The sequence below is a fragment of the Schistocerca nitens genome, chromosome 5 (assembly GCF_023898315.1).
Source record: "Schistocerca nitens isolate TAMUIC-IGC-003100 chromosome 5, iqSchNite1.1, whole genome shotgun sequence".
Classification (NCBI taxonomy): Eukaryota; Metazoa; Arthropoda; class Insecta; order Orthoptera; family Acrididae; genus Schistocerca; species Schistocerca nitens.
The window spans coordinates 522151492-522178187 of record NC_064618.1 but is presented as its reverse complement, the minus strand read 5'-3'; the positions used below and the strand labels follow the sequence as shown (position 1 = coordinate 522178187).

General features: G+C 37.8%; 2 protein-coding genes across 2 annotated transcripts in view; one reads left to right on the top strand and one right to left on the bottom strand.

The window, feature by feature from the left end:
• Positions 1-123: 123 nt before the first annotated feature.
• LOC126259380 (selenocysteine-specific elongation factor) lies at positions 124-19125 on the bottom strand. Its single transcript, XM_049956130.1, has 6 exons — positions 18450-19125; positions 13738-13907; positions 13547-13658; positions 9182-9342; positions 1062-1872; positions 124-371 (listed from the first exon to the last, which is right to left on the bottom strand). The coding sequence occupies exons 1-6, from the start codon at positions 18724-18726 to the stop codon at positions 208-210; spliced, it is 1695 nt and encodes a 564-aa protein (XP_049812087.1). The 5' UTR covers positions 18727-19125; the 3' UTR covers positions 124-207.
• A 385-nt stretch (positions 19126-19510) lies between these two features.
• The window catches only part of LOC126259495 (WD repeat-containing protein 47), a 703557-nt gene continuing 696371 nt past the window's right edge, over positions 19511-26696 (top strand). Inside the window, exon 1 of the mRNA XM_049956342.1 lies at positions 19511-19576. The gene's annotated coding sequence lies outside the window, so the exon portion shown is untranslated. The remainder of the gene's footprint in view (positions 19577-26696) is intronic.

The window sequence follows — 26696 nt, the reverse complement described above, 5'->3', positions numbered from 1 at the left end:
CCTTTAAGAACTACTCGCAAGGCTTAATTTTGACAGATGTTCCTAGTTTGACCAGTATTGCAGCATTATGTATTGAAGGAGAAATGAAAAATTACTTGGGCAATTTTTTCACATTTGAATGACTTCAGTGTCTTACACATTTATTTTATTTGTCATTTAACAGAGTAACTTTAATTACAAACAATTTCAAGTTTGTCTTTGCAGACATTAAAGCTGTATCATCCTCTTTTCAGGATCATATGCATATCTTTTGAATGCAACTGTAAATTTCACAGGGCCAGTATCATTCCCATCATCTTGTACAGCAACATTTTTACCCTTTTTCTTTGAGCCTTGATTTATTTGAGAAATAGTCGTATCTTTCAGGCCACCTGCAACAGAATAATATACAGAATATGCTGTATACCCAAATAACCTGGAAATCATGTGGCAGTATACATGCAACAATAATAGATACACATGAGACAAACTGAACCTTGTACTGTATACATTTAAATCCACACATGCTGCAAAATGCAAATAGGCCTGCTTTTGTGGATATTCTAATAATCTATAGTATACGTAGATCTTGACCTACCCATATGAATAACATCTATATATGCCTCACACTTAAGATGGATGTACACACAACATTATCTAAAATCAGGCACAGAGATTTTTATAGAGAGAGGCATGAAGATGATGTAGAGATGACAGCACACAAAGACAGGTCTGTATGTACGTTCACTGAAGTACTAGTTAGGAAAAAATCAAACAACAGAAAATCCATGATGGAATGTAATAAAAATATGAAAAGGGAAGTTGCTCCTCACCATATAGCAGAGATGTTGAGTCGCAGATAGGCACAACAAAAAGACTGTTACAAATAAAGCTTTCGGCCAGTAAGGCCTTAGTCAAAAATAGATAACACACACACACATATGTGTGTGTGTGTGTGTGTGTGTGTGTGTGTGTGTGTGTGTGTGTGTGTGTGTGTGTAATATTGCAGGTGATTATGTGATCTATATATTATCAGTCAAAAAAGATTAAAGGTATCACTCTCCAGTAATTTAGGAACTGACCTGGAATTCTGATGTTTATTTTCCCACTCTGGCCAAATGCTCCATCTATTACTCCCTCTTCACCAGTGGACAGGTTCACTTTTAACCCTACAAATAGCTGGATGTTTGTTTCCTTCTTGAAAATGTCCTTTCCAATTACTTCATTTGCATTTTTTATTCTGTCAACAATTCCTGTCTTGCATTTGTCTTTGTAAACTTTGAGTTTTGGTAGTACAGCAGTGGAATAATTTTTATCAACAATCCTCTCGAGCATCTTTCCCCAGAATGCAATTCGACAACTGTTACTATTGATATCAATGTCCAGTTTTGAACCAATGACAAGGGAACGAGAACTTGCCAATATTGGTTTCTCAAACTCAAGTAAAACATATTGTTTTAAAGGTAATTCCTTGTCTATCTGTTTTGTGCTATCTGATTCATCAGACAGTAACTCATCTTGATACTTGTATATCTGCTGAAAACTGAAGGAGTCACCTCTGTCATCAGACTTCTCACAGCATTTATCATTCTCCATGAGACCAAAAACTGAAACTTTTGCCATCACAGTTTCATAACCAACACTTATATGAAATTTCATTTTTGATTTTACAGAACTCTTGAAATACCTGATCTTCTGTGCAGAAATAATTGCAGCATGTATATTTGTGATATATCCTGGGCAACACACTAGCCCTCTTTCTAGAAGTTTTGGATCAAACTGTGTAACACATATGCCTAGTCGATCTCCTTGTGACGCCTGTTCAACTGGCTGATGAAACATCTGCATTGTTTTTACCTTTTTAGTAACTTGCATTGAAGGGATTTCAATTGCCTGAAAAGAAATGAAACATATACATAAAAATTATGACACAACATTTTTATAATCAAATGACTATTCCAAGAGAAAAAGTACAGTCACGTTACACTATTAAGACTGAAACCTTATGAAAAGAAATTCATGCTATAAAAGAGCAAACAATCTATATTACTATTTCTTGCACATTAAAAAAGTCATAATAAAAAATTGAATGATAAGACTGATTGGAAAAGAAGATACTAAAACCCCAATAGATCAGCAAAGAGGGGCTGCAGTAAGACCACAGGAAAATTTGACTGGTTGATCATCTACACACAACCTGATAAAACATTAAACCCTACCCCCCAATAATTGAGAAATGAGACCACACAGTTCAAAAAACTTAAAAAGCTGTATCATGTACATATATCTGTCTGCTAAGATAGAGGGCAGATATGCAGTTGAACTAGCCTCCACATTCAGGTCTGAAAATAAAATATAACTTATTAAAATGCTGTGTCCTAAAATTGGTATGCGAAAAGACCTGGAAAATCTGCTAACGCCACCTCTTGCCTTTAGCAGCTGCAGCCAATCATCCTTCACTTCCAGATACTCTCATTCCTGTGAATGCATGGTTTTGTACCTCAACAGTAATGTCACAGTAATGTGTGAGGATGTTACAAAGGGCCATGGAATTTGCAGCACCTGTTTTTCTGGCTGCCTCTTCAGCCAGTTCATTACCTTAAGTTTCAAAGTGTCTTGGTACCCAGTAGTATGACTCCTTCTTCCCCGCCTTCTTTATAAGCAGAGCACAGAATTATGGATATTCTGAACTTGTTTGTGTGTTAAATTGAATGAACGTCAGTTCTGGAATCGAAGCACACATGAAATTTCACAACCAGAATATCGTTCATCTGCTCCAGAGCTCTCAAGGTAACGTTTAGCTCCACCTAAACCACTCTGTATTTATTTGGTGAACATATCTCAAAGAAAAACTCAGAGAAAATCATAGAGAAGTGAAGACTGTCATTTCATTTAGACCCATCTTTGATTTCTGATGTACAATTGTGGTGTTAATTTAAAATTTCATGAAACATTGAGTAAAAATAAACCCAGGAATGCAGTCCTTGCTGTACCTCAATTACTCTGGGCATAAGCTGGTTCATCTACATCTACATAGATACTCCGCAAGCCATCATACGGTGTGTGGCGGAGGGTACCTGGTACCATTACTGGTCAATTCCTTTACTGTTCAACTCGCAAATAGAGCAAGGAAAAAACAACTGCCTATATGCCTCCATATGAGTCCTAATCTCTCATATCTTATCTTTGTGGTCCTTACACACAATGTATGTTGGCAGCAGCAGAATCGTTCAACAGTCAGCTTCAAATGCCAGTACCCTAAATTTTCTCGATAGTGTTTCTTGAAAAGAATGTCGCCTTCACTCCAGGGATTCCCATTTGAGTTTCCAAAGTATCTCCGTGATACTTATATGGTGTTCAAACCTGCCGGTAACAAATCTTGCAGCCCGCTTCTGAATTGCTTCGATGTATTCCTTCAGTTCAACAAGGAATGGATCCCAAACATCGAGCAGTACTGAAGAATAGGTCGCACCAGCATCCTATAGGTGGTCTCCTTTGCAGGTGAAACATACTTTCCTAAAATTCTACCAATAAACCAAAGCCAACCATTTGCCTTCCCTACCCCAGTTCTCACATACTCATTCCACCTCACATCGCTTTGCAAAGTTATGTGCAGATATTTAAACGACTTGACTGTGTATACGAGTATTACAGGTTTGATCGTCCAACTCATCCACGTTAACTTACATTTTTCCACATTTAGGGCTAAGCTGCCATTCATCACACTAACCAGAAATTTTGTCTTTGTTATCTTGTATCTTCCTACAGTCACTCAACTGCGACATCTTACTGTACACCCCGGCATCATCAGCAAATAACCGCAGACTGCTGCCCACTCTATCCGTCAAATCATTTATGTCTACAGAGAACAGCAGCAGTCCTATTACACTTCCCTGGGGTACTCCTGACAACACCATTGTCTCTGATGAACACTTGCTGTGGAGGACAACATACTGGGTTCTATTATTTAAAAAGTCTTCAAGCCACTCTCATAACTGTGAACTTATTCCATATGCTCTTACTGTCATTAACAGCCTGCAATGAGGCACGGTGTCACATGCTTTCCAGAAATATGGAATCTAGCTGTTGCCCTTCATCCGTAGTTCCCAGTATATTATGTGAGAAAAGGGCAAACTCATTTTCACACGAGCAATGCTTTCTAAAATATGCCGATTCATAGACATAAGCTGAGAATATGTTCAAGGATTCTGCAGCATACACAAGTTAGGGATATTGGCCTTTAATTTTATGGGTCCATTCTTTTACGCTTCTTATATTAGCTTCTTTCCAGTCACTTGGGACTTTGTGCTGGGCGAGAGATTCATGATAAGTGCAAGCTAGATAAGGGGCCAATGCCGTAGAGTACTCCGGTTTCACCCATGTGTCAAGGTTGGCATTTGTCACATATCAACAGTCTCTTAGCCATGCTTTGCACAGATCATACATCCCCTAATTACTCAAAGGTGAATTTCAAAAATCATTTCTATGGTAGGAATAGCAACAATTTGGCATACTGGTGATTACAGAACATCACAGAAACTGTATGCATAACACATTAAGAAGAGATGCCACTGAAAGGTGAGTAGTAACTTCCCGGCCTAAGCACAGAGACTGGTGGATAGAGTCGATGAGTTTGATACGTACAGGTCTCATCGACCCATACTCAGTGAACCCAAAATTAGGCCAGGATCACAAAGAAGCCTTATAAACTGGTACAGTTTCCAGGACCAGTGGCTGTGGTTCTTTAGGACATGCAGTGAATTCAAAGAACTGTATGTAATGTGCTTTAGGGTTCAACTGTGCTCTCTCACTACCTCTCTCTAATCTCTTGGTTGTGGTAACCATAATAGCTTTGAATCAAATATGAGACCCGTAAATCTCTCCAAATCTTTCAGGCTGGATGCTGAATCTAGGCTGACAATGGTGATGGTTTTAGCAAATCGCTTTACCATGGGCAATGTCTTCAAGTAATGTTTGGAGACACTCTTCCTCCTGTACAACAGCTATGGATATTCACAAGCTTCAAATATAGCCAGTTCAATACACATAGTTCAGATGGCCTCGGTAAGCAACAATTTTCGTTGCTTTCTTTTGTACACTGTTTAACCTCTCAAGAGAATTGAGACTGGGAAGTGGACACTGGAGCGCAAATTGCCAATCACTTACTATTCAGCAGTATCCGCAAGGGTGTATTGAGATAGCTGCGATATGGTAAGGCACCATAGCTTTTCTGAAGTGCGTACTGTGCCCATTGTTCTGAAGAGAGAGGGTTCTCACCAGCTTTATCCAAAGGGCACTTATGGCCATACCCTAAAATCACATTGTCTGCAGCACAAATGCAAAAATGCTTGCAAGTTGCTCCCTGCAGTCTACCAGTGCTGTGTGGTAGAAAATTAGTTATGAGTTCTCCCTCCACCCGCCTAATGTTTTTAGGGCCTCTCAACTCTATGTCTTTAGCACTGTCTATGTTAAGATTATGTTTGTGCTAAAAATCAGAATGAGTAAGAAGAAAATGGCTGAGAAGGAGTCACATTATGCAAAACAAAAATTTTGTGAATTCTTCCACTTCAAGCTCAGTGGGTAGAAGATTACTGTCAGTGGGCTGATTTGTAATCTGTTACTTAACAGAAGTATCGGGAGAATGGCTGTTACTAAGTGTTTTACATCCAGCAACAGATTGTAATTGAGTGGCAGAAACATCCAGTCAGTTGTCGTCACATGTAATGAAATTTGTAAAATACAAATACCTTATAGCACTCGAGGAAGGCCAAACTGACTTCAATGCATAATTTTCAACTACAACATTGCAAAATATGTAACACTTTGTTTTATATTGTGGAGAGCATTTCAGTTCCGGTAGTCCACTTAATTTTTCATTTTGTTGGCAAACTGAAAATTTATTGTATCCTCCAAACACAGAAATGAATTTCTTCTTGACTTCAGATACAATAAAGTACACATCATCAAACCTAAACTAAAGAAAATCTGAAGGCTACAGAATAGCACTTTCTCCAAGTTTCTACATGACAGTTGGAACATAGGTTATCTGCAAATAGCAGGAACATCACGGAGTTCATAAGGTCCTTATCATAACTAGGAATTGCCTCCACTGAGTGCATTTTATGACTTTATGACATTCTAATTGATTAAACAATCAATACTACAACTCTTGCTTATTTACAAAGCACATAATTGTAACTGCACCAACATATATAGATTCAAAACCATCACATGACAACACCTCATACAAAACAGAACATAACCATCCATATTTGACTGTGCTGTACTATCAGTTCATCATTCAAACCGTTTATATCAGCTTCCATACAATAATAATAATAATAGTAAAAAGCAGCATCCACCACCTTTCAAAGGAAAACACGGCACAGCAGAATTGTGATGATGTTGGTGACAGTCAGGAATTTCAGTGCTTGGATGCTGCTTTAAGTAACTTTAGGCAAGTTCTATGCCATATCATTTGCTATCTATCTGCTGTAATCTCAAAGGTTCTTTCCATTAAGGCATTATACCACTAAGAATGACAGTAAGGACAGTCACATCTAAAATTAACAGATATCAACCTCTTACTCGGAATTATAGAACGATACCAATTCAAAAACTGGAAAAGTTTTGGGTTGTGGAGAGTTGAATAAATGCCTCATTTATTGAGCTACATGAGTTTGGAAGGCCACTGAGCAATAACATATGCCTTCTCCCTATTAATAAATAATAATAAATATGAAAATTACTGTTATTTTATTACTATCTGTTTTATGATATAAACACATTTTGGAACGTCCATGAAAACTCAAATCCAAGTACAATACTGCTGATCATACTTCAAACTACATTCTACATCTACATCGATGCTCTGCAAATCACATTTAAGTGCCTAGCAGAGGGTTCATCGAACCACCTTCACAATTCTCTATTATTCCAATCTTGTATAGTGCGTGGAATGAATGAACACCTATATCTTTCTGTACGAGCCTTGATTTCCCTTATTTTATCATGGTGATCATTCCTCCTTATGTAGGTCAGTGTCAACAAAATATTTTCGCATTCGGAGGAGAAAGTTGGTGATTGGAATTTCATGAGAAGATTCCGTCGCAACGAAAAACCCCTTTCTTTTAACGATTTCCAGCCCAAATCCTGTATCATTTCTGTGACTATCTCTCCCATATTTCTTTCTTTGAACTTTTTATGTACTCTGTCAGTCCAATCTGGTAAGGATCCCACACCGCGCAGCAGTATTCTAAAAGAGGACGGACAAGCGCAGTGTACACTGTCTCTGTAGTAGGTCTGTTATATTTTCCAAGTGTCCTGCCAATAAAACACAGTCTTTGGTTAGCCTTCCCCACAACATTTTCTATGTGTTCCTTCCAATTTAAGTTGTTCGTAATTGTAATACCTAAGTATTTTGTTGAATTTACGGATTTTAGATTAGACTGATTTATTGTGTAACCGAAGTTTAACGAGTTTCTTTTAGCACTCATGTGGATGACCTCACACTTTTCGTTATTCAGGGTCAACTGCCACTTTTCGCAACATTCAGATATTTTTTCTAAATTGTTTTGCAGTTTGTTTTGATCTTCTGATGACTTTATTAGTCGGTAAATGACAGCATCATCTGCAAACAACCGAAGATGGCTGCTCAGATTGTCTCCCAAATTGTTTATATAGATAAGGAGCAGCAAAGGGCCTATAACACTACCTTGGGGAACGCCAGAAATCACTTCTGTTTTACTCGATGACTTTCTGTCAGTTACTACGAACTGTGACCTCTCTGACAGGAAATCACAAATCCAGTCACATAACTGATACAATATTCCATAAGCATGCAATTTCAATACGAGCCGCTTGTGTGGTACTGTGTCAAAAGCCTTCTGGAAATCCAGAAATACAGAATCGATCTGAAATCCCTTGTCAATAGCACTCAACACTTCATGTGAATAAAGAGCTAGTTGTGTTTCACAAGAACAATGTTTTCTAAACCCATGTTGACTGTGTGTCAATAGACAGTTTTCTTCGAGGTAATTCATAATGTTCGAACACAATATATGTTCTAAAATTCTACTGCATATCGATGTTAACGATATGGTCCTGTAATTTAGTGGATTACTCCGACTACCTGTCTTGAATATTGGTGTGACCTGTGCAACTTTTCAGTCTTTGGGTGCAGTTCTTTCGTCGAGCAAACGGTTGTATATGATTGTTAAGTATGGAGCTAATGCATCAGCATACTCCGAAAGGAACCTAATTGGTACACAGTCTGGACCAGAAGACTTGCTTTTATTAAGTGATTTAAGTTGCTTCACTACTCCGAGGATATTTACTTCTATGTTACTCATGTTGGCAGCTGTTCTCGATTCAAATTCTGGAATATTTACTTCATCTTCTTTTGTGAAGGCATTTTGGAAGGCTGTGTTTAGTAACATCAGTTCTTCATTTATACATGCTTGCTGCAACTGTAACATGAGATCTAAGTATCATGGAGGGTTGGCAAGGGATATCCGGATTAACTAATTTGAAAGAAACTAGATTCTTTGGAGCATATTGAAACACAGTGGGATAATCAGAACTTTAGCCAGCACTGATCAGTTTGTATCAAATACTCACATTCTTCTATGTCATCATCAAAAAGATGAAAACTCTCTATAACACTGCTTCCATTCCACCCCAAAAAATACATCACTTGTGACTTTCCACAACACCCCTACACTTCTGATAAAAGACCCAACTCTACAATGACTACATAATTCAGGTTATCACAAAGTACAGATAAAATCTGTAGAGTTATATCAACACCCCGATAATTAAAAAGGTACCATCAAAACTCATTCTGCAAAGCTACATGTGTGAAAGGAATAGACTATGGGCAATTCTATGATGAACTAGACATTGAAGACATTGCCCTATCACATTGGTGGTTCGGGCACACAATGAAAACAATCAAGTGCATGTGAATGGAGACATATAAAAACAATTTACACATCATGCGGTATTGATATCCAATATTTTCAAAAATAAGTTAACAACACCAATAAATACTTAAAGAACTTCATTAGTTATATCAACCTCTACACCAGAAACTAATATCAGTTCCTACTGTGCAACAGTAACAAACACAATCTGTCAAATAATTTTTTTAAATTCTCTATAAATATTTTTACGAGAGAAATAAAACATTAAGTCTACATACATCATTAACATTTACAGATCCCTGGAGAACAGTTCCAGTCATTACGGTCCCCTGCCCACGAATGCTGAAGCAATGATCAACAGCAAACAAGAATGGTTCTGAGGTACCACGGGTGGGAACATAAGCATATTGTTTTAGTGTTTCTATAAGTTCTTCTATTCCTGTGAAACAGATTATATATTATTACCACTTACAGGGCATGCATCATATTTCAATATATAAAACATAAAATGTAACTACAATTAAATGAGATACAAGCTACATTTTTGTGTAATGAACAACAACAATATTGTTACCATTGGCAACATTGTGATTGTGTTATTACTGCCATCTTTCACACAAGGTAGGTGACTTTTCATTAGTCTTACTTTGAATATTCATTTTCTATCGTAAATACAACTAGTAAGTACAATTTTGTTCACTTAAAAAAAAAAGCACCTTCATAGTCATCAAAAGAAAATATTACAATATTTTTCATTTATACAGGATTTATCAGAAAACAAAAATTGACATAAGGAAATGATATGGTAATACAGTCAAAAGCATTCCAGTAAACATAGATCCAGAAACACGCCATTTGTGAGATAATTGTGAATGTGTGGTTATATAAGCTGCCACTTGTGACAGCACTGGAAAAAAAATTTATTGCACTCTAAAATAAATACGATGGCTCTTGTTGTCTTCACTGATGATGATAAATTCAGCTTCTCTTTCCTGAGTGGATTAGTAATTGAAATAATGAATTAAATTTGTTCTTGATGCTATTAACCAGTGAGACAATTAATCACTAGGCATTATCCAGTTGCAAATTATGTGAAATGATGACCTGTGACTACAACATTTCAATTTGCACTAATAAAAGTTTATTGTCTCTAAAACTGTCACATAAACTCAAAGACTGGTGAAACCAACTACTTCAGTAAGTCGTTAAAAGCGACTTGAGCCACCAATATAACGGCAGGTAAACTTGCTATATAAAACTTAATAAATTGAAAAAACTGCCGAAAAATATTAATTTTGTTCACTGCTACCCATTAAAGGAAAATCAACCACAGACTAACCCATACTTAATTTGAGTCAAACTGACACATGATGCTACTCCTAAGTGCTTATTTGTGGTAAAATCATCAGAGACCCTTGGAGGTAAAACTGGGATAAAGTCCAACTTTAGTGTTCAGAAACAGAGTCCAAAACCCACGTCACACAAGAATTACAAGTCCAGATGGTCACCTGGGAGAAGATAATCAGACACCTGACTAAGCCCTAAGTTTTCTAAGTTCAGCTAATCGACTGTCCATAAATTTTTTATCTCCCTAAAGCCTGTGTGCCTGGAATCACCACGCAGCTTGACCTACATGCTGCTTCAGTTAGATTGCAAAGAACATTTTCCAACCAGCACAGGTCCCACTCCAACCACATTGCACCGAACTCTCTCCCTGCCATGATGGCTGTCACCCTTATATAGCCTCAGTCCGCCTCCTCCAAAGAATTCCTGTATATGTCGCTTAATGAGGTTTGCAGTTACATCAGCCTCACTTACATCTTTTGATACAGAGTATTTATGAATTATGTGACTGCCCCATTAAGCTGTGTGCCAAAATTCTTGTCTAAAATGTTGCAATGCTCAAAAAGCATTCTCTCTCTTTGTGCTGTTAAATATCATTACAACTATTAATTTGGTACCACTTCCCTAACAAATTTTTACTGCTCTTACCATTGCTCTACTCAAAATTTATGTATCTTCAATAGTTCATCAGTTATGGATGACATAAATAAAAAAAAGAAACATACACTAAAAGTTATAATTTTAAGAACGAAAGATGATGAATTGTGTGTTACAACCTCCACCAATGCATACTACCTTGCTGTCTGTGAACTTGTTTTGATTATATATCAATTTTTAACTAAAGTCCAACTAAAATGTGTCTCACTGCCGAATTAATTATGCTATAAATCTTGTGTATGTACCCGCTGAAGCACCTCACCAAGAGCTTAATTTGATTGCCCAATCTTCATTCTACATTAATTGGTAAAGAAATAATTATACTTTTGCTGACTGGCACTTACAGGAAAACTTCTTGATGGGTGTATCTTTTTATATATGATGATCGCCAAGACTCATGGCTGGGGAATATGGTACATGTATGATGGGAACCTGGAACGTTTTGTAAGTGAATTGTGAAACAATGCCATTGATAAAGTTAAGGAATTCAGGCATTGAATTGTACAGTCTTGTCAAGATTCATGAGATGATCCAGCAGTGTTTGAAGAATCTGTAACTCATTGCAGAGATAGGTGAAGTATTACACACAAATATGAGGACAACAAGTGTAAAACTGCAGTAAACTATAACATGAAATGAGCCAAACTAGCACTGAATTTCTTGTTACATTTCAAGTACATTTGTACTAGCTAGGACAACATTTCATACTGAAGTCAATGGCGGCTCACAACCACATGTTCGCAATTATTTTCCAAACTCATGTCTACTGGAATGTTATTGGTTCTATTTTCGCATATCCTCAGTCACGTCAGTTTTCATTGTTAATTATCATTAAGTCCCATAGTGCTCAGAACCATTTGAACCATTTTGTTAATTATCACACACATTATTTTATCAAGTTACATTTACTTTAAAAGCTGAACACCATAAAATGTTTAGAAAATAGCTTTTTAAAGTAAAACATTTCATCTGAATATAGGTAATTTGACATCATACTCAGGAAAAAAAGGAAATCACACTACAACAATATGAAAGGGCAATCTAAACAAAAGGAACTGAAGAGTAGCAATCTTTAAGATGGAACCTAAAGGGAAAGAAATACTAAAAATAATTCACTTACTCTTTGCAGAGTACAAGTTAAAACAATTTAATGTAGTTCTTTTTAAAATTGTCACGCCGGAAACAGAACCCTGCCTTTCACACTTGGTGTACGATCAGCTGACCCAGACAAACATACCTCACAAACTGACAAAGTTTCAAGGGAAAAATATCATGACAATTTGAAGCTTTAAAGTAGATTATTGGAAGGCCTCATATTGTGCACACCGCATGCGACAGGATTTTTGGATTTGAATCCTGGACCAGCACTTAACTTGTCAAATACAAATAAAAAGGAAAATGTTTACAAAATAATTATTTTTCAACTGTGTCCCTGCACTTTCAGATTACAGGAACACTCTTATGTGGTAAGTTAACCTTCAGGTTAACACCCAATTATTACATAAAATTGTGTCAACTAATCATGTAAAAAATTAAGAAAAATAAAAAATAAATGACAGAAATATATTCTTAATCTTGGTGGCAAACTGAAGTAATACAGGGTCAAATTTGAAAAGTTAAAGCAATAGTTACTAACCTGCTAGAAAGAAAAACCAAATTACATTTCTTCTTTCTTAAATCCCCTTTTTTCTTCACATATGTTTCATTTACATCAAAACATAAGCACTTATTTTCTACTGTAGGCAGTCTGTAGCTTGATAAGTGTGTGAGTAGTTGGGGGGGGGGGGGGGGGGGGAGGGGACATTTTCCCTTGTTACAGTTGAGCACACCACATGCAATATAGGTAACAATTAAAATAGGTACCCTGTATTGAGAGAGGAAGCAGCAGTATTTTGGTCTTGTTCTGGAAACAGTCTCTAAATTTACCTGAAGTGATGTAGGAAAATCACTAGAGAAATAAATCACAATGATCTGAATGTGCCTTTTTGCAATTAATTATACAGCAATGCACAGAGCAATAACATTTTCCATACAATGACACACTACTAGTAGTAGTAGTAGTAGTAGCAGTAGTAGTAGTACTAGTACCTGGAGTAAGGAATGATGAGAAAGAATAATACTTTGTTCTAAATTGTATACATCATGAACACCAAAATTATGCTCAGCAAATGGACATTATTAAACACTGTACTGTGAATGCATTCAAGGAACATCTCAAAGAATATGAAATTAAATTAAGAAGTTATTACAGACCACTTCCAAAATAACTAGTGCTGGTGATGTTCTATTTAGGCAATATCAGTCAGGGATATTTGCTTTGATATTTATGAAATAGAAAGCTGTTTATTTACTTCATACAATTTAACTGCTGTTTACTAAATACTATTTACATCTGGAAGCCTGAAGAGTTATTTTGGGAACAGAATTATTGCATACAGTACTAACAGGTGTTTTCAGTATCAGATTAAGAACAACAGATACCTTGCACAGTATGAATGCCCCAGTAAAGTAAAGGAAAAATGATCTATAATAAATTTGTCATTTTCTATAATTTCTTCCAATAATATATATTATTTAACAGATGAAAGATATACTGAGAAAATAATAAAAGGTAAGAGAGACTCAAGATAAAAAATACATACCAACAGAACTACTGTTTAAATCAGAATCTCCCCCAGATTTTGCAGAAATACTAACTACAGGAGCATCTTTAAAGACAGTGTTTGCTAAAGTATTTTTCATTCTCTTTGTCATCTGTAAAATGTAATAAGTTAATGAGCTTTCTTCTGTAGTTAAAGCACTGTCCTGTTAGATAATTATAAAATTATCTTACCTTTTCAATCATTACTCCTCTTTTCTCAGATGGTAGTAAATCAATTTTACTTAAAACAACAATCATATGTTTGCACGTTATTTCCCCAATAATCAAGCACTCAGCAGTTTGAGTCTGCATGCCTTTTATTATATCAACTACAAGTATCATCATGTCTATAATCTGAGCTCCTGAAATATTTAAATGATCATTATTTCAGTAAAGACAACATTACACAGGTTCATTCATTAACCAGCAAAGTTCCATATTTATAAAGGTAAAAACACAGAAAATTATTTCTTTTATAAATATAAGGCAAGCCACTTGGTCAAAGTCTGCTGTCATCTGCACAAGAGAGAAAATTAGTTGCATGAATCTGTGATACTATTCTAATAATTTAAATAAAATATTTTGAGTGTTCAAAGAAAATTTAAATTATTCTTGTAGATTTCTGTATGGCAGAAGTTCAAGTGAAACTTACTGATAAAGGTGATAACACTGAAAAGTCTACCAAATGGAACACAATAGAAGTATATAAATATGTTACAAGGAAGTAAGGAGGGGGGAAAATATAATGCAAACGGATAAGAGCACCTTGATCCAGAAACAAAGCAACACCGTATTAACAATCTATACCATTCCTTACTAGTTTCCTTATGCCAGACATCTGTAACCTAATAAATTAATTGCAGCACCAATAATTTAGATAAATAACCTTCTACTTCCACAACTACATTATAGCTCAAATAAAATAACTCTGTGATTGACAAATTGCAGTGTTGCTGGCCTGCAGCAAGCTAAACATGACAAGATTATTTGTATATCTAACCAAACAAGCAACACAGTATGAAACAACTACACGTGCCTGGTCACTGGCCCTTCTACTCAACTTGCTTGATCTGTTTGTCCCTACTAGCAGCTTAGTCTTTACATGAATACATTAATATTTTTCAAAGAAATTAATCTGAACTACATAGGCCTGCTTACAAAGCAGTATTCCTTGTCATGCTGCTACACACTGAACATTGTTTCTTAGCACAGACAAAACAGAAGGTTTCAATCTCAAATCTAGGTTATCATATAATTTTCAGAAGGGGTGGCTGTAGGCAAAGATGTCCTGTATTTTTATTTATGTTCAATGGGATGTTTTTGGAGATGTCTGAATCATGGTGAATTACTAAATTCTGCACCCTAGACAAAGAAGTAAAAATAATTATTTTTGTGTTTTGTATTATGGTTACACGCATCATAGTGCAAATGAAATAGCTTTTTACCATCAGTAAGAAAGAGCCTACCATTAAGAAGTAAATGTATTGTGAAGAGAGACATTCTAAGACAAAGGTGCCCTTCCCCAGTAGAAACAAGGGCTGCCCCCACCCCCCACCCACAGCTCTCAGGGAAAGCAAAAAATCTAGCGTAGGTTTTTCTCTTTCAAGAAAACGATTCAAAAGTCAATATTATGCTGTCTTTAACAAGGTCAGAACTGGAACATTTTCATGACTACTTACACATTGCCATTCGTCTTCCAAAATACTGAACATACTCCACACTCCCTGTTCTCGCCCCCTCTCCCCCAAACTATCTTATGGGTGCGCCCTTGCTGTCCAACACATGCACAGTTTCACCCAAACTTCTAAGGTTAAAATTATATAGACAATATAGTATCCTAAAACGAGCAATTTCAGATAAAAACTAGAAACTGGAAATGACTGTTTTAGCAGTATCAAGTCTTGAAAGAGTAATGTGTGTACGGCATGTGTTTGTAAACTGCTTGTGTTTTATACCAAACAATCACTTTACATCCACATCTCAAATCCCCATCATCTGCTGAGCTGGAATTGTATAAGATACTAATACCACCCTATTTGAATGGTACACATTATTTTGGGCTCATTCGAGATGTGTTGCCACACTTGTTTGGACTTTACCTCTTATTTTCCATGAGAGGACATATTAGGCAACACAATGGTGCACCAGCCCACTTCAGTTTTCATGTCAATGAGCATCTAAACAGTTGTTGATACCTGGACATACAAAAATAAAAATGCAACATTTTATTCATGACTGTACTTCTTGCACTGGGAATGGGGATTGTTATTTGTGTAGAAGTAGTGAAACTTGAAAAAAGAAGTAGCAACAGCAGAAACCACAATGAGATCAGCATCATCAAATAATCTAGTAAATTGTGTGAATGTGCTAAAGCTGTTGAAACATAAATAAATGCAATAGACCAACAGGATGAAAAAGACATGTGACAAACTATAATAACAATGGAGACTTCAATAGGAACATCAATAATGAGGGAACTAGCAGAAATTGTGGCAAGTAGCAACCCAAGTTTCAATGTCGTGGATATCACCAATCCTCATATTGCACTTAAGGAAATGCTGAAAAGGCTGTGAGAAGTCATTTAAGACCTGGCAGTGATTGTGTGCTAGCTGGAGCTGCAAACAATGTGTGTAGAAGCAAGAGGACATGTGCATAGAGTGTTCTAATTGAAGCTTTTAAAAAATGCCAAAGGCAGACTACTACATCATTAGTATACCAGAAAGAGCCGATCTCATGGAAGTATCATGTGTTATCTCCAAATAACATCCATCAAAACAAAACAATTGTAAAGATCTGCAGTGATTACACAAATGCTACATTTGCCTGTGCAGACAGTACCATAAAAGGCCACTTCATTAGACATGGTCTTCATGGAATAGAAAGGCCAAAGAAGCTGTGACCATCGAAATTCTGAAGGTTGTGAAACCATGTACTCATGCGAAAAGCATGACTACTCATCTGCAAGACTGCCAGTCACCAGAAACTAATGTCAGGTCAGCCAGAGCAGAAGTCACATCACCTACAACAGAAGTCATGTCAAAGAGTTAAATTAAACTTTTGTATAGCTTTCAGACCTTGTTTTGCATATGCGTGAAGCAATAGGAATTAACAGGTGTGTAACTCGCATTGGTTTATTCTAATTACAAAGTCGGATTAGTATCTGATGCAAAAAACTGAAGTAGATAGTGTGCTAGACCTCTACCTGTTCATCTCAATATCAGAAAGGCAATGCCCTGCCTGCCTGACTCATCATCGCCCAGCCCAAAATGCTAAGGACAGAAGCTTGAAATTTGAATAATGGCACTATGTTTAGCCCAGAAAATACAACAGAATCATATTAATGGATTTTTAACTGCTTCCTCACGCAAAAATTTCATGTTTAAGAGTGAAAAGTAAATAAACTGTGTTTTGTTCAACTAATATAAGGGAAGCAAAACATCATTTGTTTACTTTCATCCTTGAAAAAATACAATAGGAATGTTAGACCCAGCAGGCCACAAACTTCAACAAAAAATTTTACTTACAGATAACTCTTCTGATACATCAAAGAAAATTATTATGTAATCATACAGTCAGTATTTTAGTCTAAGCATGTAACATGTTGTGACTGAAAGGCAAAATATAAGCAAGAACCCTGTTGAATGAAATAGAGAGAAAACTGGAGACACTGTCAGTATGAGCAATATAGCTGGTCTCAAAAACAGAGTCCAAAAAAAGTTAAAGACCCTGGAAGAATATATACATCTCATCTGTACATCACAGTGAGTGAATAGAAGTTACAGCCACATCCACACCAAGCATAATCAATTTAATTTCATGTGGAATACAGTCATCTCTAACTTCATGTATGCCATGCTCACTTGCAAATCAAGAAGAAACAGCTAACTTGGAAGCAGCAGCTCAAGGTACTTTTGTTTATTTCTTTCTCTTAGGCCTGGAAGTATTGTAGACATATAATTTTGACAAGTCTCAATGTTGTAAGGATGTGAGGACAGGTCAATAATTTGCCTTTGACTAGACAAATACTGTGATGAGAGTCTGAAATTATACTGTCAATTAGCAGAGCACATGTCAAAATTTATATCAGTAGTTAACAATTTACAGATACACTGTGTCAAGGATCAAAAGGTAAAGTGTGCTGTCAATAGCACAGGGAAAATTTTATGTAAAACAGTGAGAATGGAATAAGAGGCTTTGGAATACATATGATGGAAGTATTCCCATGATATGGTATGCTCCTTTAGCATATATCTGGCATTTTAGCTGCATAAACTTTCACGTCATTCTTTACTGTCCAGATATGGTGCTGATTACTAAGTGAATTCATTGCCTCTGCCACATCTTAATCTTGCCTACCAATCTATCACTAACATTTACAAAGCTTATATGCTTACAGTGCCATTAAAAAAAATTGCAGTAGCAAACACTGCTTATGTTTTGCCATTATGCATGGCTGTTCTCACAAGCTCTAAATTTGGAAACCTAAAAGCTTATTATCAAAAATAATCTGAATGTTGGATAATGTAATAATCCTGAAAATAATAGTAAAACCATCACCATCATCCAACTGTACAAGATTCCTTTATTAATGAGTCTGTTATAAACTGACAATAATTCACAGAACACATAGCAACAGAAATTGTTGAGTAGGTTAATGTACTAAATTTTCTGATTCAGCATGCACTTATACAATAAAAGTGTTCATAAAAATATACAGGTAATCAAATATATACCGTATGAATGTACAAAATGAAAACTGAAAATCTCTAAGAACAGTTTGAAATTTACGGTACAAAGTGTAAATGTATTAGGTCATTTAATTTCATAAATCACGTCGTAGAAACAGCTTCCATCCTAGTGGAGGGTTATTCTTTGATTTCTATAGTGTATATGAATTTACGCACCACCAATAATTGTTCGTATCAGAGAGGCATGGCCAGGACAGTCCACAAATGTGAACTGCAAAATCTCTTTATCACTATATTTCGTAAGCTGGGGCGGCATGTCAACCTGAAAAGAACTGAATCCAAGATCAATCGTTATTCCTCTTTCTTGAGATTGAGGATTCTTGTCAAACGCCGCTGTGCTGGCAACTGTACTAATTGCTTTTGCTAAAGAGGTTTTTCCGGAATCGACGTGACCCAGAATGCCTACATTTAAATTCAGAACTTGTCTACCCATCGCTACTGGTTTTCTAGTCACTATAAGAGAATACCGAAACTTGAGCTATGCATTAGGTTATTTAGGTTATGTTGTTTTGACAGTAATGGATGGACTCCACTGTTCTGACAATTCATAAACATTAAGCTGTTTTCTTGGGTATTCACTACAACTCAGAATGAAACGACAAACGAGTGTCACACGCTTGGTTTTTGATAAGTTCCGCTGCAGATGTTTGAAAATCGCGCACGTCCTTTAACTAGCACTCAACAAAACACTCTTTGCCCACATTACTCTGCGGCTATGATGTAATTGCAAGGTGTTATCTCGTACATTAATGAGGCAGTGGCTACAAAAATGTTGACGCTAGCGATAAACAGAAATTTGATTATTCCATGAATCTCATGATGTCGTGAACTGTACAGCGTCGATATTTATTGTTTACCAATGGTATGCAACTTCGCACTATGTATGTGTGAGTGAAGGGGGTGGTTTGGGAGAATCTAAACCTATTAAGTGTTATGTATTTTTTACATTTATCTTCATTTATCTTAACAAACGCGACACATTTTTCTTGTTTCTCTTAGTAAGGGAAAATTTTCAGTTTTCAGAAAATTGCTTTAAAAATTCAGGTAATCAGTTAAATCTGTTGCCCACTATTCGTGTTAAAAAACTGCAAATCCTTGGTTCAGCTCGATTCAAATAAGTCCTAGCGGTTCCGTCTCATTTTGACACTAGCACGGCCAGAGATCATTATCACAGCGAAGAAATACATCTTTGATCCTAAGATGTTTGTTATATTTAGTGTGCGAGAAGCGTGTTGTCGAATGTGATGTGTTCAATGTCTTGTGTTTAGGAATCGAGGATTTCGGTAAGTAAGTCGCATGTCTTGATTATCTATGAATCCTAAATGTAAATCACTGAACCCTAGATAGATTTCACAGAAAGTCGTCTGTTCTCCAAGGTTTAAAACAAAATCGTTGTAAATGCCGCCAACTGACATTTGCCTTATAACGTAGTCTCTTAAACTGAAATTTTGACATTAACTTCCTCGTGACATGTTTTAATAACCCATATTACGCAGGATATGTTTTTTGCCATATGTTATGATGGTTCCAGTATTTTAAGATAGCAGGTCATTGCAGCCACTGTTTTCAGTGATAGCTATCTTCTCGGAATCAGCGTAAATTAAGAAAAACCGGTACCGATTGTGTAGTTTCTCACTGTATGAAACCAGCTATTTTTTCTGATTTCTAACTGCCGAACCTGTGTAAGCAAAGAGCCTATTTGAAAATGCCTTTGGCTTGGCTTTTACAACCGTTTGATTAGAATAATTTGAAGTACGAACCGTAATACGTGATTAACATCGAACAACAATTAACGCTCTTAAATTTTAAATGAAAACGATTGCATTAAAGGTATTTCATACAATGAGACTTCTAACAATGCAGTTTGCATTTCATTTTACGTGTCAATGCTTTTTTCTTTTTTGTGTCACTCCTAATTAGTGTGAACAGCGCTCCAAAGGGCACTGTATTCTGGAGACAATTTCGTAGAGTTAGAAGGGACGTCTTAATCATGTGTGCTGGTCTTCTATTGCTGATACACTATATGCACTGTTTGTGATGATAGTTAGCTAACACAGATTTAATGTCAGTTCTCCATTTTTGATGTTTATGCATAACATTCTTTACTGAATATCTGAGAAGTTGATTATCGTAAAAAAAAAGAGAAATGGAGTGCCTGACATGCTAGCGTTTATTTTCCATTTTTTATGTTTGGAGGCAAAAATGTGCACAAATATCGATCTGAGTTTATTTTCTAAGACTCAGTTTTCTTTTAGTGCTAGTTGTGGAATATCTCGGTCTCTCGATAACAATCAGCGTCACTCATGACACCCCTGAATTGTTGAAGTTTAAGGTACTCGCTCCTTTTTGGAGCCAAGTGCTCTTTAGAGAGCAGAATGCATAGATGTGTGTTCAAGCAGATGGGAATAATTTGGTTACCCTGACTAAAGGATTCTTCTAAGAAATACCAAACTAAGATAACCTGAAGATGCCTAAAAAGGCGAAACGCGTAGTTAAAAAATAAAAAAAGTAAAATCGCAACCATGATTGTTTTTAACCAATACTATAATTTGGTTTGTTATCCATGCTTTTCTCAGTGGCTCACTTGGTCCCTTTTTGACCTTTTTTTATACTCAGAAACATACCGATGTTTAAACAGCCATGTTTAAATCATGCATACAGTGGCGTGCTCGCTGTAATGAAAAACTACTGTGACGGTTGTCAGCCGACGTGAAGTAAAATGAAATTATTGGATAAAATCAAATGGCATACGTTTAATCTTGCTGTATCTGCTTTCCCGCTACTCCCAGCGCCTGTTTTATATGTTACCATGTTCGCCCATGTAATGAACTTATTGCTAGATACCTTTTACAAATGTCTCGTTAACCTGTCTTGGAACGTATCTCCACTCCCACCCTCACTCGTGTCTCCTGTTGATAAAGATTTTGCATATGCTTCCTACTGTTACCTCTCAGTTTCGTGATTGACCATTAATTTTTTATCATTCCGCGGCACTCTATTTCACGTGCTCAAAGTTTATTAAAATAGGTTTTCCCATCGAGCAAGATTGCATAGTGGCCATCACACTTGACTCATCTTCAGGAGGATCAGGGATCACATCCCCGGCCGGCTATCTAGATTTGAGGAACTCTTAGACAACGAGACGGTAAATCTCCCAGTTTTCTCGCGTTTCGTTTTATACTACAGACTGCATTTATATGTAATCCTCAGTTTCATGCCAGTATTTTATAGCAAAATGGTTCAAATGGCTCTGAGCACTATGGGACTCAACTGCTGTGGTCATCAGTCCCCTAGAACTTAGAACTACTTAAACCTAACTAACCTAAGGACATCACACACATCGATGCCCGAGGCAGGATTCGAACCTGCGACCGTAGCAGTCGCACGGTTCCGAACTGCGCGCCTAGAACCGCGAGACCACCGCGGCCGGCTATTTTATAGCAGTTAGTACGTTTTCTTTAGAATATTTACCTCACAAGCACAACCTGATTCTGATGTCTCATTAGCTCCAGTCGGCCTTACTTCACAAATAACTATATTTTTTCACATTTTCTAATGCCACAGCCAAACTTCTGTTTTTCGTTATATATTTTGTAGTACTCTTCGCGCATCTGTCAGTGTTAAAATTACCAATAATCCTACTTAAAGAGCGGAGGGCAGTGTATATGCGTAGTAACAAAGGGTTTTGCTTTCTAGTCGTCACAGGCTGATGCCGGCCGAGATGCCGATTAACCTCTACAAACTTTGTGATAAGTGAGACATTCGTTAGGAAACTTTCCTTTTGTTATCAAGAAAGCTTTAACACGTGTGTCGACGTTTTGATGTGTTCTGTTATAACGTTACGCTGCTCTCAGAGTTCCGTAACGGTGGCCGAGCTTTCGTACACTCTCGTCGTTGAACTCGCCCGCCAGCGACCTTAACCATGATTGGACGTCTGTCACGATAGCCGACATACCAAGTTGTTTGTTGACCTTGCCCTTCGTAACTGTTCCTCTTTTTCTTTGAAGTTCTGCTGTTCACTGCTGAATATTGTTGTGCCTCGTTAGATAGATACAAGGGTCACCTAAATTTTTAGAAACGACCAGCAGTGGTGCGTTTGAGAAGTGACATCACATTTTTTAAATTAATTTATAGTTAGTTGTACATTTAAAACAGTATCAGCTCACAAATTGGCTGATTCTATTAATTAGATATAGCGTTTACGAAACTAATGTTGTGACAAAATGGAAATTTCGCTTGTTTCATTGGTGTGCAGAATTTCATCGTGATCGTAATTCCATCAGCGATATATTTCGTGAAGTTCGACCAAAATGGATTGCAGTTTAAAAAAATAAGGACGCTGTGCGTACGCCTGCCATCACGTCAGTTGCCGATCCCGGACAAGGACTTCGAAAACCCCTGTCGTACGAGTCAAATCGAATTACTTTCCCGGACGCACACGGCCTGTTGATGACCTTTTTGAAAGCGGTACGGGGCATTCGATTGTCGGCGGCTTTTAATTGTTCGCAGTCAAGAAGTATGGAAAATATGTACGTAGGAGAGCGACTAAGTGTGCTTGCCAGTGGCATTCTAATATAAAACGATTCATTTAGTGAATTTAAACTATGATTTATTAAAACGGATTTTCAGTCAGTCGAGTATCTCTAGACAAAAAAGGTCCGGGATTGCCCCGACCAGTTGCTTAAATGAATAAAAATAAACTGGACACCCTCAAAACTGGGACAAATTCGGGGAAACGCGGAGGTATGTCAGCTCTACCTATGCGCAAAATGACTGAAGAGGATGGACATTCAACAGTCCGCGAGATTTATTTATTTTGCCATTAAAATTGCTGCACCAAGAAGAAATGCAGATGATAAACGGGTATTCATCGGACAAATATATTATGCTAGAACTGACATGTGATTACATTTTCATGCAATTTGGGTGCGTAGATCCTGAGAAATCAGTACCCAGAACAACCACGTCTGGCCGTAATAACGGCCTTGATACGCCTGGGCATTGAGTCAAACAGAGCTTGAGCTTGGATGGCGTGTACAGGTACAGCTGCCCATGCAGCTTCAACACGGTACCACAGTTCATCAAGAGTAGTGACTGGAGTATTGTGACGAGCCAGTTGCTCGACCACCATTGACCAGACGTTTTCAATTGGTGAGAGATCTGGAGAATGTGCTGGCCAGGGCAGCAGTCGAGCATTTTCTGTATCCAGAAAGGCCCGTACAGAACCTGCAACATGCGGTCGTTCATTATCCTGTAGAAAAGTAGGGTTTCGCAGGGATCGAATGAAGGGTAGAGCCACGGGTCGTAACACATCTGAAATGTAACGTCCACGGTTCAAAGTGCTGTCAATGCGAACAAGAGGTGACAGAGACGTGTAACCAATGGCACCCCATACCAGTATTGGAACAAGGCCGGTCCCATTCCATTGCCGGTACCATTCCAAAGTACCGTTATCCATGATGGCGGCCATGGCGTCAGAGACACACACACCCCGCCTACATATACGCGCTAGGCATGAAATGTTTTCATAACACCGCCACCATTCCAAAGCACTGTTATTCGACAACAACAAGGTCGCACCCAGTGTATCCACCACGTGGTGCGTGTCTAGTCCCTATTGCCGTGGCGCGGTGCGAGAGAGAGAGAGAGAGAGAGAGAGTGATAGCGTCATCTCTCTCTGTCACAACCCCGCGCTTACATACACGCGCTAGGCAGGACCTATACAAATCAGTGCACGGTCCACCTCACTCTCACACTGCTCGTATACTTCGTTCGTCCAGTACTTGTCACGTCTTCGTAATTAAACGTGCAAAAATGAAGCGTTCACGATCCGCCAGCGGCAGCAGCAGCAAACCTGCTCATGTGGACGAAGTTCCCTCGTGGTTCTCGTCTGCTGTCCCGCTCGTCGTCAGCTGGCCAGTCACCGCCACAACGTGTAACTGCACTCACTAAGGATACGATATTTTATACATGATTACTTATTGCCTAAGCCACTTCCTCTTACGTCATCACGTACAATACATTACAATTATTTTACAGAAATACATTTCTTAAACAAAATTTTCAAAACAAAATTATAAAAACAATCATGATGGTCTGTCCCTGTGGATAAAATAAACGTTTATTAATTTAGTCATCCCATCACCACATGGTCTCTAACTACTAATTTCTCTATTTCTACTTTCTACAGTTGACATCAACATGCTACTACTACATGCCGTGACCTTTTATAGCAAACTCCTTTCCCTGGCGTCGCTCAGTTGCTGCTATTATCTGCGAACAATTAAAAACATTTGTTGCACATTATTGTAGGTTACTGTAACTCCGAATTTCTCCGATACCCCTTTGATGTTGTGCTTGTTTGACTGGTTATGGCATTGGTCTTCCGCTCCTAGTCTGCTTCTGTCTGTAACGGTAGGCTCAATTCAACGTCAAGCTATCTGTTGAACAAAACAAGAGTTAGTTTTGCGCGTTACAGCAAGCAAACATCAGTGATAGTGGTCAAGGTTCATGACTGGACTTGAGAGCATCTATCTTTTGTGGTGACCTTCATTATCATCCTTTAAACTGACTGGCGTGTTGTTTTAGCGTCTCTGCTTAACTCAAATAGTTAAGCCCAGACTCGGCTAGCGTCGCTAATACGTCTCTACAACACTCCTACGGCCCAAATCATCAATAAGCTCTGCCGATCACGCTATTGCGTGCGACCAGCCACCTGATTTACGTCTTTCTATGACGGCTCAAAACTCGCCTTTTCACACAACATCCTCATCGCACCCATTACGAATTATCCATGTTTGGTGCGTCCCTATCGCCTAATTTCGATTGACTGGCCACCGGATAGTCGTTTTGATCACCGTACTCACACTATCAACACAATTGAGATAACAGGTGCGTCTCGAACACTACTGCGTCGGACAGACCACCTCATAATTATCACCTGAAACACCCACAATCGCCATACGCCGATAACGCAACGGGTGGGTCCTGAACACTACCGCGTCGGACATCATACCCTGCACTCGTCTCAAGAAACGCAACACATTCGGTGGGACGCAATATCCACCTACCACATCACAACACGCTCAACACACCCCAAATCCATCCACCACAGATCCAGATTTTATCCTGAAAGCTCTCCTGTCCAATACCCTTGCCATAAAATTTTGTGTAGGAAGTTATCTACATAAGATAACCCCTTCTATAATTAATCTAATACTTCTAAATATTGTTTGTGTCATAGCTGAAGCAAATTTTCTATACTAAGCGACCCAGTGGTCCCCATACAACAAAATTTAACATCAAACACATAATATACACACAATCCATACCAAAATAAGACAAGCACATGAAAATAGGAAAATAAATACACACAACATAAAACAAATAATCACAAAACACAAATAAAACACTGCCTATACTAATACAAATAAACATCGCCAACAAATCACAAAACTCTAATCTAATTATACACTACTTTGTTCCCGGCCGCGTTCTTCCGCTGCCGAGTGTGCCGCCCTAGTCATTCTTGTCTGTTTTGCGCAGTTTGCGTACGGCCAGGGTTCGCCGGACGTATTTCGATTATTTGTGCAGGTTCTGGATTGCGGTCTTCACTCGCTCTCCAGTTCTGCACTGGTTGATCCCTTCCATTTTGATTGTCTGGTTTCCAGTTATTATTACCCTGGTTCCACCTACGTTCCTGTGGCGGAAAATGTTTGTCCTCTATTATCGCGCCACTGTGGGTTGGTTCCCCTATTGTTACCGTTACCGGCATAGTTATTCCTCATCTGGTTTCTGGTTCTCTCTATATTCGCGTCTCGGCCTTCCTCATGCGGTCCCCTTTGCTTCTTCTTCTCACGCACCTGATGGTCGTTATAGGCAAACTCCAGTTCCCTAAGAATGCCCTTAAATGCTTCTACTTCATTTCCGCATCTGCCAGCTAGCGTCTGCTGATATGTAAGTGGCAACTTCATATAGCATACGCGTATAATCTCCCCAAGGCTGCACGGTTCGTCCAGATACTGATTCTTTTTCAGCATGTTCTATAAAAATTTCACAATACTTCGGAAACCTGAGCTCTCGAAGTCGCGTGTCATGAGGATTTCTTGTTTAATTCTGTTTTGGGTCTCCTTTGACCAATATCTGCTCATAAATGCGTCGCGGAACTCTTGGTATGTTCTACAACCTTTAGCAACACTACGCATACTTTCCGCTGATGCACCTTCCAAGTGCGCACACACAAAGTCAAGTTTGTACATTAACGGCCACTGTGGTGGTAACGTTAGATCAAACTGTCCAATGAACGTTTTTGGATGTAACGTATTATTATCATCCTTATAGTGCTGGAACTTGTGTACCGACAGAAAGTGTTTATAATCAAACTGCCTAGTTTCATCTTTATGC